Here is a 14,676-nt window from a genome sequence, read left to right on the forward strand (position 1 = left end):
TCCGTCGTCCATAATTTTGTGGCAGTTGAAGTAGCTCGTCAGGATCTCGAGCCAGGCCTCTCATTCGGTGGGGCGGCCGATATCAAAAGCGGAGATGTTGCTCGGAGGGGTCGCCATTGTGCTGCCGCCACGTGGTTGGGTGTCCCCTGGGATGGCGGCGGCGACTGGAGCGTTGAGAAGGGCGCTGCTGCTCTCGGGGTCAGCAGGGTGTGGAGCGGAGCCGGGAGCGGGGCGATGAGCGGTTGCCGGAGAGCTGGGATGCGAAGCGGCGCGGTGCCCGGAGGTCTCGGCGTCGGTGCTCGGTGCGGTGCTCGTGTTGGCGTCCGGGTCTTTGTTCATGGGGTCGTGGATCCCACCTTCGTCGCCAGTGAAAAGTATGCAGACAGAGAGTGATTTCAGCTAAGCATACCTTTATTTAGTTCAGGACAAAGACGAGCTTTCACCCCTTGGAGTCTGGGAGTGCTCAGGAGCCAGGCTGGGTCATCCCATAGGTTTCTCTCAGTTTCGATCTGGCCGCTTCCTTCCAACAGACTGTGTGTTTCTTGGGTTTGGGGTCAACCAGCTTCTCTTCTTTTTTGTCAGGTAGTGGGATCGGGAACTTAGGTTTGGAACCGGTTCCCATCCTGATGTCTTTGCTTTCGCCAGCCATCACGATTGTGGGGCTGCAGTCAAAGAGAGAGGAGTTCTGGTACTTCCTTTTATCCGTTCTAACCCGACCGCTCAGCAATTTCATGGAGTGCTCTCTACCTGCTCTTTCCCATGCATAGTCTTGTAAACCTCAATCATGTCACCCCTCAGTCGTCTTTTCTCCAAGCTAAAGAGCCCTAAGCGCCTTAACCTTTCCTCATAGGGAAAGTGTTCCAACCCTTTTATCATTCGAGTTGCCCTTTTCTGCACTTTTTCCAAAGCTATAATATCCTTTTTAAGGTGTGGTGACCAGAACTGCACACAGTATTCCAAATGAGGTCTCACCATTGATTTATATAGGGGCATTATGATATTGGCTGATCTGTTTACAATACCCTTCCTAATAATCCCCAGCATAGCATTGGCCTTCTTTATTGCAGTCACACACTGTCTCAACATTTTCAGTGAGTTATCCACTACAACTCCAAGATCTCTCTCTTGATCAGTCTCTGCCAGTTCAGACCCCATCAATGTGTATTTATATTTAGGATTTTTAGCTCCAATGTGCATCACCTTGCACTTGGCCACATTGAACCCCATTTGCCATGTTGACGCCCACTCGCCCATCCTTGACAGATCCCCTTGGAGTGCCTCACAATCCTCACTGGTTTTCACCACCCCGAACAACTTTGTATCATCCGCAAATTTAGCCACTTCACTGCTTACTCCCATCTCCAAATCATTAATGAACAAGTTAAAAAGCAGTGGACCAAGTACTGATCCCTGCGGTACCCCACTGCTTACCACCCTCCACTGAGAAAATTGCCCACCTACACTCACTCTCTGTTTTCTATGAACTAGCCAGTTTTTGATCCATAAAAGGACTTCTCCTTCTATCCCATAATTTTTGAGCTTACTTAGGAGCCTTTGATGAGGAACTTTATCAAAAGCTTTCTGGAAGTCAAGGTAAATAATATCTATTGGATCCCCCTTGTCCACATGTTTGTTCACCCCCTCAAAGAACACTAACAGGTTAGTGAGACAAGATCTTCCCTTACAGAAACCGTGCTGAGTCTGCCTCAATAGGTTTTGTTCATCTATGTGCCTACTAATTCTTTCCTTAATAATGGTTTCCACCAATTTACCCGGTATCGACGTCAGACTGACTGGTCTGGAACCCCTTTTTAAGATGGGAGTGACATTAGCTACCTTCCAGTCCTCAGGAATGGAGGCAGATTTTAAGGAAAGATTACATATTTTTGTCAGGAGATCCACAAGTTCACATTTGAGTTCTGGCTGGTTTCCTGCTTCTAATGTATTTGAAGAAAGTTTTATTGTTGGTCTTTACATTTTTTGCTATATGCTCCTCATATTCCCTTTTTGCCTGCCTGACCACAGACTTGCATTTTATTTGCCATAGCCTGTGTTCCGTTTTATCAGCCTCACTGTGACTAGCTTTCTACTGCTTAAAGGATTCCTTTTTTCCGTTTTCCTTTTACAGCTTCCCTTACTTTGTTTGTTAACCATGCAGGCTTTTTCCTATACCTGTTTGTGCCTTTCCTAACCTGCGGAATATATATATATATATAGCTTCTAGGATCGTAGTTTTAAATAGTTTCCAAGTATCAACTTGCCCAATCTCCTTATTTACTCAAATATTTATATCCTACTTTTCCTGTGACTCAAGGCATCTTATAAATCATACTGAAAAACATAACAGGGGTGTGCAAAAAAAATATCTATTTTTGTGGCTCCATTAATGCTTATGGGGATCATTATAGTCAATGGGGCCCCATACGCTAAAATGGAGAACTGATACGGAGGTATCGGGGGCTTGAAGGGATTTTTTTTTGAGGTAGAGACACATAATTTGCAGCATAGCTGCTGGTGCCGCTCCTCAAACCCTCCCCCAAGTTTCAAAAAGAATGGACCAGGGGGTCAAATTCTATGGACCCCAGAAGGAGTTGCCCCATCCTTCATTGTTTCTAATGGAGGGGGGAAATGCCTTAGTGTTTACTTGTGAGCTGGACCTAAAATCCCTGAGATACCAGCTAAAATTTTGTGCACCAGTGCCCTCTAGTGCAGCTTAGAGGGAACTGTGGCCAAGACAAAACCAGGCCAAGATAGTACACCTTCTTTGTAGCTTGCAAGGTGTGTTGATCTTTTAGCAGAGAATAAAGTTTTTGCCTTTTTAATTAAATAAGACTGCATTCATTTTCCTACCCACAGTCAGATTGCTCTCTGAGTTACCAATTTCTCCTGATTTGGTGTTCCCCCAAAGCTAAACTGGCATTTGAGCAGAGTAAATGGGGGGGGGACGATACCCAAGGGGCACACCAATGCTCTTAAGGGCAGGGGGTGGCAGCAAAGGAATTCCACAGGGGAACATAAGAGAAGCCAATGTTGGATCAGGCCAATGGCCCATCCAGTCCAACACTCTGTGTCACACAGTGGCCAAAAATACCTGGTGCCATCAGGAGGTCCAGCAGTGGGGCCAGGACACTAGAAGCCCTCCCACTGTCCCCCCCCCAAGCACCAAGAATAAAGAACATCCCTTGCCCCAGAGTCCCTATCTATACCTTATGGCTAATAGCCACTGATGGACCTCTGCTCCATATGCTTATCTAATACCCTCTTGAAGCTGTCCATGCTTGTAGCCGCTGCCACCTCCTGTGGTAGTGAATTCCATGTGTTAATAAGAACATAAGAGAAGCCAATGTTGGATCCTTAGCAAACCCCACCCAGCCTCTCTTGCTGACCCCTGGCTGTTGCAGGAGTAAGGAAAAATGGGCTTAACTACAGGGGGCTAGGAGGGAATTATTACATACAACTTCTCTTTGGAAATCTTCAATATATTATCAACAACAGAAATTGTACCTTGTGAGATGAAGGCAGAGGATGCTCCATCCACTGTGCTTGGAAGGCAATACAAACAACAACAAACAAACAAACTACAGTTGTTGACACTTACTTTTTTGTAAGAGCCGTGATCATCGTCATAGGAATTGTTGTTCTCTGTGTCAGTGTATCCTTCAATCTTTTTAGCTCCCAGCCCAAGATACCACAGCTCTCTGTATTCTTTGATTTCTCGTTGCTCATACAGAGTTAGCTGGTTTTTAAAATGCTTCAAGGCTTCTGGTTTAAAGAAGACGGCGATTGAATGTTAACATGATTGGCTGTTAGCAACATGAATCAATCTGAATACAGGAAGTAACACCACCCCTCCGTCACACTTGGAAGGCTTATGTTACCTCTTGAAAGTGTCAAACAGGCCAATGTTATCCCACTGGGATAGAAAGGAGGCTACAGGTTTTCCATAGGGGGACTCAGGCTGCTGTTGCTGATACATCACAGTGGCAATGGAGCTTCCATAAGGCAGGTTTCCTTGCAGTTTCCCTGCTATAGGGCCCTGGCAGCAGCCATTCACCCCATGCCACCAAGACTTTTCCAGGGTGTTTTTTTAAATCAGCAGTTGAACATCACTATAACAATATGCGCCATGCCCTGGATGACCCATTCCAGCTCAGACTCATCAGATCACAGAAGCTAAGCAGGGTTGGCCCTAGTTAGCTATTGGATGGGAGACCACAGAGGAAATTCAGGGCTGCTACACAGAGGCAGACAATGGCAAACCACCACTGAACATCTCTTGCCTTGAAAACCCTAGGTAAAGGTTTCCCTTGTTCGAAAGCCAGTCGAATCCGACTCTAGGGATGCGGTGCTCATCTCAGTTTCCAAGCCGAAGAGCCAGCACTATCCGAAGATGTTTCCGTGGTCATGTGGCCGGCATGACTAGACGCCGAGGTGCACGGAACGCTGTTACCTTCCCACCGAAGCGGTACCTATTTATCTACTTGCAATTTCTTGCTTCCGAACTGCTAGGTTGGCAGGAGCTGGAACTAGAGATGGGAGCTCACTCCGTCAGGCGGCACACTCGGGTCTCGAACTGCTGAACTACCAACCTTCCGGTCTGCAGTTCAGCATCTTAACCACTTGAGCCACCACAGCCCCTTTGAAAACCAAACAGGGTTGCTATCAGGCAGCTGTGACTTAGTGGCACTTTCCACCACCATAACAATACATGTCTCAGGTACCCTGAATTTTCAGATGTCATTTTTTAAAAAACTAAGCCTCACAGCAGAGGTATAAGAGAAGAAGAAGAAGAAGAAGAAGAAGAAGAAGAAGAAGAAGAAGAAGAAGAAGAAGAAGAAGAAGAAGAGGAGGAGGAGGAGATTGGATTTAGACCCCGCCGTTCACTACCCAAAGGAGTCTCAGAGCGGCTTACAAACTCCTTTCCCTTCCCCTCCCCACAACAGACACCCTGTGAGGTAGGTGGGGCTGAGAGAGCTCTTGACAGAAACTGCTCTCTTTTTTCAAGAACAGCTCTTATCAGAACTACGGCTTGCCCAAGGTCATCCAGCCAGGTGCAAGGGGAGGAGTGGGGAATCAAACCCGGTTCTCCCAGATTAGAGTCCACGCACTTAACCACTACACCAAACTGGCATATAACTTTGTTACAATATCAAATATTTGATGAAGTGTGCATTAAAACCTAGACAAAGCCACATCATATTTTCTCATACCTTGAATAAACCTTTGTTGGTCTTAAAGGTGCCACTGGACTCTAATTTTTTTGTACTTTGTTATAATGTTATTCAGTGGCTATTTACGCCAAAAGAAAAGCCCACGTGGAGAGAGGGAGTGTTGCTAAGGGGCAGGGAAAATGGGGTGGGACTAGGAAAATCGGAACTTTCCTGCCCACACAACAACCATAAGGAGGAAGAGGAGGAGGAGGAGGAGGAGGAGGAATAATAATAATAATAACAACAACAACAACAACAACAACCCAACCTTCACTCAGAGCGGCTAACAATCTCCTTTCCCTTCCTCTTTCCACAACAGAAACCCTGTGAGGTAGGTGGGGCTGAGAGAGCTCTTTTGAGGACTGCTCTTGAGAGACCAGCTCTGAAAGAACTTGTGACTGACCCAGGGTCACTAAGACACAGGGAGGGGAAAACAAACTCGACCCAAAAACTGGAATCAAGAACCACAAGGGTAAGAAAGAAGTCTTGATAAAGGGCCAATATTAAAAACCTAGTTAAAACTTGTAATATACAAACATACATGTATTTATTAGAAAGACAGTTAAAAACATATAAGGGCCCAATGAAAGCTTCATTAAAAAGTATTAGTGGCCTGAACACAAGGGCCAATACACATGACCTGACGCGTTTCTGCCCTATTGGGGCCTTCTTCAGAGGTCAAAGAATATTGAGGTACACGTAACAGTACATATGAGGTACATATTACAATAAGATAACCACTAAGTGAATACTGGACCAAGAAAAGGAAGGTTAAACAGCAAGATCTATAGACACAAGACAAAGATGTTTGTGAGGCCTCTAAAAATGAAAGTCATGTGTCTGGTGCCAAATGCACAGTTGCTGAATTAGAACATCTTCAAATTAGGTCCAAAAAGCATCTGTGTGGCTATCAAAGTCAGAGCTAGAGTGTCCTCAAGTGTCACACCAGCAGCTGCACGTAGAGGAGTGGGGAATCAAACCTGGTTATCCCAGATTAGAGTCCACGCTCCTAACCGTTACACCGCACTGACTGTCTTTACTGCAACCTTTCCCAAAACTTTGCTGCAAATGCCCCCACAATGCTGGGGGGTGGGGGGAACCCTGCTTCTCAGCAGCACTGAACCCAGGGCAAATAACCTGTGTGGAGAAGATCCAAGAGATGTATGGCTGGCCTCAGGACAATAAACAAAATTCATGCAATAACTGATAAATTAAATCAGTTAGGGGTTGTAGAGAAATTTGAACCGGCAGGATCCCCTGCTTTACAGCATACCACCCTGGCATCATTATGCTACGCAGCCCCCCCCCCACTCCTACCTTAGAGCCTTTAAAAGCAGAGGAGTGTGCTACAACGTCCCCCCCACTTCCCTGCGTCTGCACTGTACCTGCTGCAGTCAGAGGTAGCTTGAGACTCTGGGCTTTTTCTAGCTCTGCCTTGCTGGACAGCACTCGGCTGCTGTTTTCGGGCAAAGTTGAAGCAAATGGCTGGCCTTGAGCTCTGTTTTCCTGCTAAATAAAACAGAGAGTGAGAGAGAGAGAGAGAGAGAGAGAGAGAGAGAGAGAGGATTATACAGGCCAGATGACAGAGAGACGCTTTAGCTTACCCACCTCCTTTCCCATCTCCTGTCTCACCCTCCTACTCTAAAATGCAAAGAAAAACCAGTACAAGAGAAATAGCCACATTTGCTTTCTGTAGTATTGAAAGCATGAATTCTTGTGGCACCTTAGGACATATACAGACTTCCCTATGGCCACCCAGTGGCAAAAAGGAGATTAGAAGCTTCTTGAAGGTTTGCTGGATTAAACATTTGTTTAGCATCTTATTGTTATTCTTAAAACCCTCCCGGCTAAGTAACCAGTGGTGTGCACATTTGGTTTCCACAGAAAGCAAGCAAAAGTAGTTTCCCCCTGCATTCAATCATGCAAGAAAGACTGTATGTTTGATCATGGGGGCTGTGGCTCCATGGCAGAGCATCTGCTTTGCATGTAGAAGGTCCCTGGTTGAATCCCCAGCATCTCCAGTTACAAAGAACCAGACAGCAGGTGATGTGAAAGACCTCTGCCTGAGATCCGGGACAGCCATTGCCAGTCTGCGTAGACAATAATGACCTTGATGGACCCATGATCTGATTTAGTACAAGGCAGCTTCACGTGTGTGTGTCACTCAAAGTATGTCTGTCTCTACACCCATAAATACAGAGGCAACACTCGCCTGGAAGAAAGCCCCACTGAGCTCTATGGGGGATTGCTTCCAAGTAAAGAATCACAGGAACATGCTAGACTAGGTCACCTCTGCTTTGATAAAACGGGTTCATTAGGTTTATTTATTATCTTTGTCTCACTTCAGTAATCAAAATGGCACATGTGTGGGGCTCCTGGGTTGTCTCCCATCCAGGTATGGATCAGACCCAGATCTGTTTCTGCAATCCATTCACACCTCCAATCTCACCCTGAGACTGCCAACCATGTTTTGGGTCTGGTCTGGTTAGTAAACCACCATTCCAAAATAGAAGAGGCAATTGCAAAGGATTTGGGAATGCAACTAATGCAAGGCTGGCCAACGGCTGTATTCCTCAAGGTCATGTATTTGCCACACAACCCAGCCCCCTCACACATGGTCAGGCTCTTCATGGTATAGTCATCAAGGAACTATCAACTTAATCACCTAAAAGGGAACAGGAGTGTAGTCTATGCCACTGTTCAGAGGTCCCCAAGTTTTTTGTGGGTGGTGGCTGTTGCCACAGGAGGCAGAGCCAACCACAAAATGGTTGCCTCAGGAGGTGAAGAGAACTACAAAATGTCATGAGGTGAGGGTAAAAAGTGGCTTTTTAAATATATGCACAGCAAAGAAGAACACTGATGGCCAGTCAGAAGTCCTGCTGAGCAAAAGCATTTTCTAAAAATAATCGGCAGGCATCAGGAAAGATGTTTGTGGGCACCACGGGCTCCACACCAAGGATCCCTGCTTCATATATTATCTGTTTGTTGTAGGTATCATCCTGAACTTATAGCATTGCTTTAGATCAAAATGGGTAGCCGTGTTAGTCTGCTTGGAGCAGCAGAAAAGAGTAAGAGTTCAGTAGTCCCTTAAAGACTAACTAAAGGCAGGGTAGCAGCTTTTGTGAGGCCCTTGGACTGCAAGAAGATCAAATCAGTCAATCCTAAAAGAAATCAACCCTGACTGTTCCCTGGAAGGCCAGATAATGAAACTGAAGCTCAAATACTTTGGCCACCAAATGAGAAGGGAGCACTCACTGGAGAAAACCCTGATGCTGGGAAAGACTGAAGGTCAAAGAAGACGGGGGCGGCAAAGGATGAGATGGTTAGACAGTGTCATAGATACAATGAACATGAAATTGAGCAAACTTCAGAGGACGGCGGAAGACAGGAGGGCCTGGCGAGATCTTCTCCATGGGGTCGCGAAGAGTCGGACTCGACTGTGCGACTGAACAACAACAACTCCTCACTTCTTCAGATACAGCTAGAATGGGAGTCCATCTATTCTATTTATTGGAAAGTGGAGTGATTTCAGATGCCGAATGACATTAGCAGGCAAATTACAATAGCAGGTGAATAACAACAGCAGGCATGATTGGATTTAGGTGAGATATGCAGAGAGTTAGTAGGTGCAGAGACATCAGCATTGGTAATGAGACAGGAAACCTAGGTCTCAATTCAGTCCAGGAGCTGGCATTGTCTTGAACTTCATTATCCATTGCAATTCAGCAGTCTCTCTTTCTAATCTCCCTTTGAAATTCCTTTGAAAGAGAACTGCTACTTTTAGGTCAGCAACTGAATGTCTTAGAAAGTTAAAATGTCCCCCTCTGGTTTTGAATGTTGTGGTTCTTAATGTTAGATTTATGTCCATTAATTCTTTGTCAAAGGGACTGGCTTGTTTGTCCAATGTAGAGGGTGGAAGAGCATTGTTGAAACATGATGGCATAAATCACATTAGAGGATGAGCAGGAATATGAATGAGCATTGTTTTATACTTTCATAATTCCATTTGCTGCATCACTTGGTAGATCATACTTTTTTGGACTGTCTCAAATTTTTATAATCTTAGTAGTACTGGATTGCTTATTAGACCTCTTGTGTTATTCAACTGCATTGTTCTACACCCTGTAATTTGCCTTGAATCTCAGCAAGAAAGGAGGGTGTGGAGAACCCCCCCCCCACTCCACTCTAAGTTTTTAAAGGGTTCCTGTTTTGTTCTCTCTCTTCTGTCTGGAAAAAAAGCTCTGTCTGGAGCCTTGACTCTTGAAAGCTTATACCCTGAATAGCTTGTTGGTTTCTAAGGCACTACTGGACTTGAATCTAACTGTTCTACCGCAGACCAACACAGCTGTCTTCTGAAACTATCACTATCATAAATGTTTGTGTCATGAAGCTTCTTGCTATCTTACATTCATAGCAAGGGAAATTTCTTTTTACTTTATAAATGATGGGAATTAGCAGCATTGTTTGGTCATCCACTGCAGGCACTCATCTGACTGCCATATTCACAGATAAAGGACAAAATTGTCTGCTTCCTTCCTCTGCCGCTCTTAAGTGTCAACGCGCACCAAATTTTTGATGCTGATAACGGTGCATGATACATTACAGTAATACAATACAAAAACATAGCGATAATTTTTTTGCCAGTTTACCTGTTGCGATGTGTTCTGCAGGTTCTTAGTGGCTATCTGTGGAAGGGTACCATCTTGTGGCTGGGGCTTTATGGCACTTGAAACTAAATTAGATCTAGCTTGGCATTCCAAGTGAGGGAGTGCACTAACACAACTGCTTAATTTCTAAAGGGAAAAAAGAAAGGAAAATTAGTACAACCACCAACTGCTTGGAACCAGCGTGGTGTAGTGGTTAAGAGCAGTGAACTCTAATCTAGAGAACCGAGTTTGATTCCCCACTCCTCCACATGAAGCCTGCTGGGTGGCCTTGGGCCAGTCACAGTTCTCTCAGAACTCTCTCAGCCCCACCTGACTCACAAGGTGCCTGTGACGGGGAGAGGAAGGGAAGGTGATTGTAAACCACTTTGAGACTCCTTAGGATAGAGAACAGCAGAGTACAAAAGCCGACTCTTATTCTGGGTTTGGTTTTATAAAGTATGCAAGATATTAAAATATGATGTTTTTTAAATAAGTTTCCACTGCCCTTCATAGCCAGGCATTCCTCATGGTTGCTAATGCTCCACTTGCCCAGGTCTGCACAGCTACGAGGATGAAAGAGTTCTTCCCATTTTTCCATTCAGCCCATCAGGAAAAGTCCCAGTGGCCATAACGCCCTGGTCTGCCCACCTTCCTCAACACAAAGTGGTGAGACTTTGCTCCAGACTCCGCCACCTTCAGACGTTTGGCATGTGGCTAGAAAGACAGGGCCCTCACAGTAGTAGTGACTCCAAGCAGGTGTGAAACCAACTTAAATTTCTTACTGGTACTGCCTCTCTCAGGAGGGGGACGGTTCAAAACAGAAGGTGGGAAATGTCACTTCAAGCCACTTCCTTACTGGTACTTTGTACAAGCCAGTACCTTTTTACTTTCAGCCCTAGTGCCAAGAATGTGGAATCCCTTCCCCAGCACTGTTTCTTTGGTTTCAGTTTGAAACTGTTTCACTTCGGAGGGCTTTCAACATGTGGACAGATCTGATCTTCTGCTTCCTAACCTCCTATGAGCAACGAGTATTGTTTCTGGTGCATTTGCAGAGCTTTATTCTGCAAAACGTTTGTGTATTAAATATATTTTCATTGATCATTTATGTTTGACCCAGATGTATGTTTTAGGTTGATGTCACTCGGTAAGCTATTTTAGTCCACTGTGACCAAAAAGGGAGTTTAATTTTTTTTAAATCAAATAAATGGGAAGGAAATAATGGATTGGATCCAAAGGTGTTACTTTTAGGTAACTGTAAGGACTGGCAAATGCCTTATGAAATTTGTTTTCTTTCCTCCAATCAGCAAACTCCTGTGTAGTGAAACAAAGTACTATTGAACTCTGTTCAGTTGCAAAAACAGTGAATTGTTTTGTGAACAGCTGTATGAACTGGAGGCTACTGTTCAAGAAACAGGAGTCCCAAAGCCCTCTTGGGCATATGGAACTGGTTGCATAGTTCTTTGAATCCTGGTCAATACCAGGATTCAGCTAGATACAAAGTGCGTGCAGGTTTCCACACACACATCCCTAGCTGGATCTACCTTTTGATCCTCCGTATTTTCCTATGCTCTGTAATATAATTTTTTAGTCCATCTGTGTTTCTTTCAGGCTGGTAGGGGGGTTCGGGTACGGAGCCGTGTCCCTTCATCCCTAGCTGGATGAGAAGTCCAACAATCCCCTCCTTGATCCCAAACCCAAGACTGCATGGACAAGCTGCTTTTTTAAAAGCTACCATCTTTCAACAGGCTTTTTGAAAAGAGGAAAAGGGGTCTAGATTCAGTCCACTTGCTCCCCTTCTCAGACCACTAGCTGATGGGAGGATTTTAGGTTTTTGAAAAGAGCTCCATGCACTGGGTTGGATCAGAAATACTGGATACAAAGCGAAAACTTGCATATCCAGTGAGGATAGCAACCTCAGCATCCAAGACAGCTCTGAATACTTTAATGCCTGAAACAGGAAATCCAACATTTTCCTCCCCAGCAGTACAAATATAACTAAACCAGACCCAACTCAGTGATTGATCATTTGTTGTCCTTTTATGGTATTCCAAGACGAGTCACCTGTTCCAGGCCACCTCACCCTACCCAAACAGTAGGCCAGCTGAGACTGGGACCATTTTGTAGTAACTGGGTGGCCCTTGGAAGACCACACTGATGGAACCTTCTTTCCAAGGAATTCACGGTTCAGGTACCTGACGGAAAACTTTGTTTGATCCCACGCGGTTGCTCTCCCGAGATGGCAGCTGAGACTCTGCTTGAGTTGACTGGAAAACACAGTTTCATGAGTAAGTTCAGTAAAAGCAATTGTTGCTTGTTCACTACTGCAAAAGCACCTGCAGTGGCTAGCACCTGTACCTAAAACAAGATGGATCTTGCCCACAGGCTTAAGAGAGGATGGACGCAAAAACAAAGGGGTTGTTGTTTTAAAATACGAGATCTGTAGTTGTGACATTCAGGACAGCACCCACCCTAGTCGCAAGACACAGAAGGGGGAGGGACAAAGGGTTACATCCTTCCCCCTAGTCATTTTCCTATTTTGAAAGAGCATCGAGGGGAGAGCTATTTCCCAGATTTTGCCTCTTCAGACGCACAGAATACTCCATGCGGAGAGGCAAAAATGGGGAAATGACTCTCCCTGGTGCCATTTCAACATGGGGAAAATGGCTTGGGATAAGGAAAACAATGCTTCCTGCAGGAGATGCAACCCTTGCTTTGACTAAGTGACAATACACTCTAAAACTTGTCAAGCACTTTCCGAAATGCATAAACAGGGTGGGGGTTCATCTTATCTGGTCTGCCGTATCTGGAAACTGGTGGTGCCTTTCTGCTTTTTTCTGTTTCTCTCTTGTGATTAACTCTTACTGAAACCAGTGAGGATTGAACTCAAGGGGTGGTTTTGTGCCATGGAAAGAGCCAAGGGGAGTCTACGCCTATAACCACCTCAGACTGGATCCAAACTGAGCATGCTCAGCAGCTCTGCTGACATCGCAGGGTCACTTGGTTCACCTTGTTCCTGGCCATCCGTGACAGCAGGCCACCAGGAAACTTCCCTGAGAGTTAGAGGGCCAGTCCGGCTCTGATCAGTACAGCAAACATAATATGAAACCCATTGGGGAGGGAAAACAGATAGAGGACTGCAACTTGGAGTAGGGAAATAGTGGGGAAAGGAAGGTTTCGGCACCCCCCTCTCTTCCCCTACCAACCTCCTTCCTTAAGTTCTCCTTACAGGATTTTTTTTTAAGTCATCAGGGCCCCATTACATACATTGGCATGTAACACATAGTTTGCATCTGAGTTGCCATGAATACCATTGATTTCAATGGCCACAAGGACAGCCAGAAATGATAATGCTGCTAAAAGCAAAGAGTAAAAAGCCACACATTGCCTCTTCTTTTCTGCACCATAACTCAACGTCTGTGATGTGATGATGTCACATCATGGCTGTGATCACACACACTAAATAATCCAATTTCAGTGCACTTTTCAAATGGATTTTGCCAGTTCACAAAGTAAAATCCAGTTGGAAAGTACACTGAAAGGGGATTATATAGTCTATGTGATCATAGCCCATGAGTGCTTTGCTTTCCCGCGCTACTTCAGTGACAGTAACATCATCTCTACTGTTATGCCTTATTCTACATTAATAAAGGAAACAGAGATGCACTCAGGACTGCCACTTTTCAGTGGCAGCTGCATGTTGGCTACAATGCTGAGTTCAGCCTTTGAACTAACTTGTCCCAGATCTGAGTCAATGACTGTAAGACAAAATTACAGTCCAGTGGCACCTTTAAGACCAACAAAGGTTTATAGGAGGCATGAGCTTTCATGTGCAAGGCACACTTTTTCAAAAACATTGGAATGGTGTGTAAGGTTCAGACTTATACATCATCATGTTACATGTTAATTTCCCTGTCTATGAGTTTGAACCTTACACACCATTCCAATGTATTTGAAAAAGTGTGCCTTGCACACGAAAGCTCATACCTTGAATAAACCTTTGTTGGTCTTGAAGGTGCCATCTATATATCTAATAGTGAAAGGTGCCCCCTGTGTGCGGATATCTAAATCTGCGCATCGGGGGCACCTGGGGGGGAGGGAGATTTTGTGCACACTTGGGGCAGTCCCCAGGTGTGCACAAAAATCTGAAACCTTTAAAAAAAATCTGAAACCTTTAAAAAAATATCAGGGGGATATTTAAATCCCCCCCCCAAACTAAAAGAGCATTCCCTGCGCATGTACTTCAAAGAACGCTCTGCGACCTGCTTCGCTTCACTGTGGGGGGAGGGGAGTGAGACACCGGCGAGGCCCAGCGGCAGCAAGCCACGGGCCTCGCTTGGAAGGGGGGGAGAGAGTCCTGGAGCACTGCTAGCCCACAAGCAGATTCTTTAGCACCACGGTGTGTCTCCCTCCAGCGCGAGCGGATAATGGCCAGCGAGCAACCTACCAAATTCCACCAGGGAGAGGGAGGGGAAGAAAGCAAGCAAGAGAGGGACTCGAATCCAGGCCTCGAGCGGCAGAGCAAGATGGACCAATCAAGCACACACATGCCCACACGGAGTGCCGAGCTCGCGCCGGCCTTCCCCAGCAGAAGCCGAGGCTCGAGACACGGAAAAGAGCCCGGATGACCCAAAGTTCTAACGATCGCTCTCCCTCACAAACAAACGTCAACCACTCACCGGTTTAGATCGCTGGCGCCCACTGGAGCCATGGCTCGGGTGCGCAGCTCTCTCGATTCACACACTGACGTTCGCCAACCCACCGAACAACAACGACGGCTGCTGCCGTTCCTGCCCTACCCTGATCGAGCCGGAGGCGGGGGG

At 45.7% G+C, this 14,676-nt stretch overlaps 1 protein-coding gene across 1 annotated transcript in view; it reads right to left on the minus strand.

The window, feature by feature from the left end:
• The window catches only part of DYRK4 (dual specificity tyrosine-(Y)-phosphorylation regulated kinase 4), a 47,427-nt gene extending 32,863 nt beyond the window's left edge, over positions 1-14,564 (minus strand). Inside the window, exons 1-3 of the mRNA XM_015411179.1 lie at positions 14,533-14,564; positions 6,596-6,666; positions 3,599-3,762 (exon numbers count right to left, since the gene is read on the minus strand). Of these exons, the coding sequence (XP_015266665.1) occupies positions 3,599-3,762; positions 6,596-6,666; positions 14,533-14,564 (267 nt within the window). The remainder of the gene's footprint in view (positions 1-3,598; positions 3,763-6,595; positions 6,667-14,532) is intronic.
• Positions 14,565-14,676: the final 112 nt, after the last annotated feature.

Source organism: Gekko japonicus, unplaced genomic scaffold (assembly GCF_001447785.1).
Source record: "Gekko japonicus isolate JY-2015 unplaced genomic scaffold, Gekko_japonicus_V1.1 scaffold944, whole genome shotgun sequence".
Taxonomy (NCBI): domain Eukaryota; kingdom Metazoa; phylum Chordata; class Lepidosauria; order Squamata; family Gekkonidae; genus Gekko; species Gekko japonicus.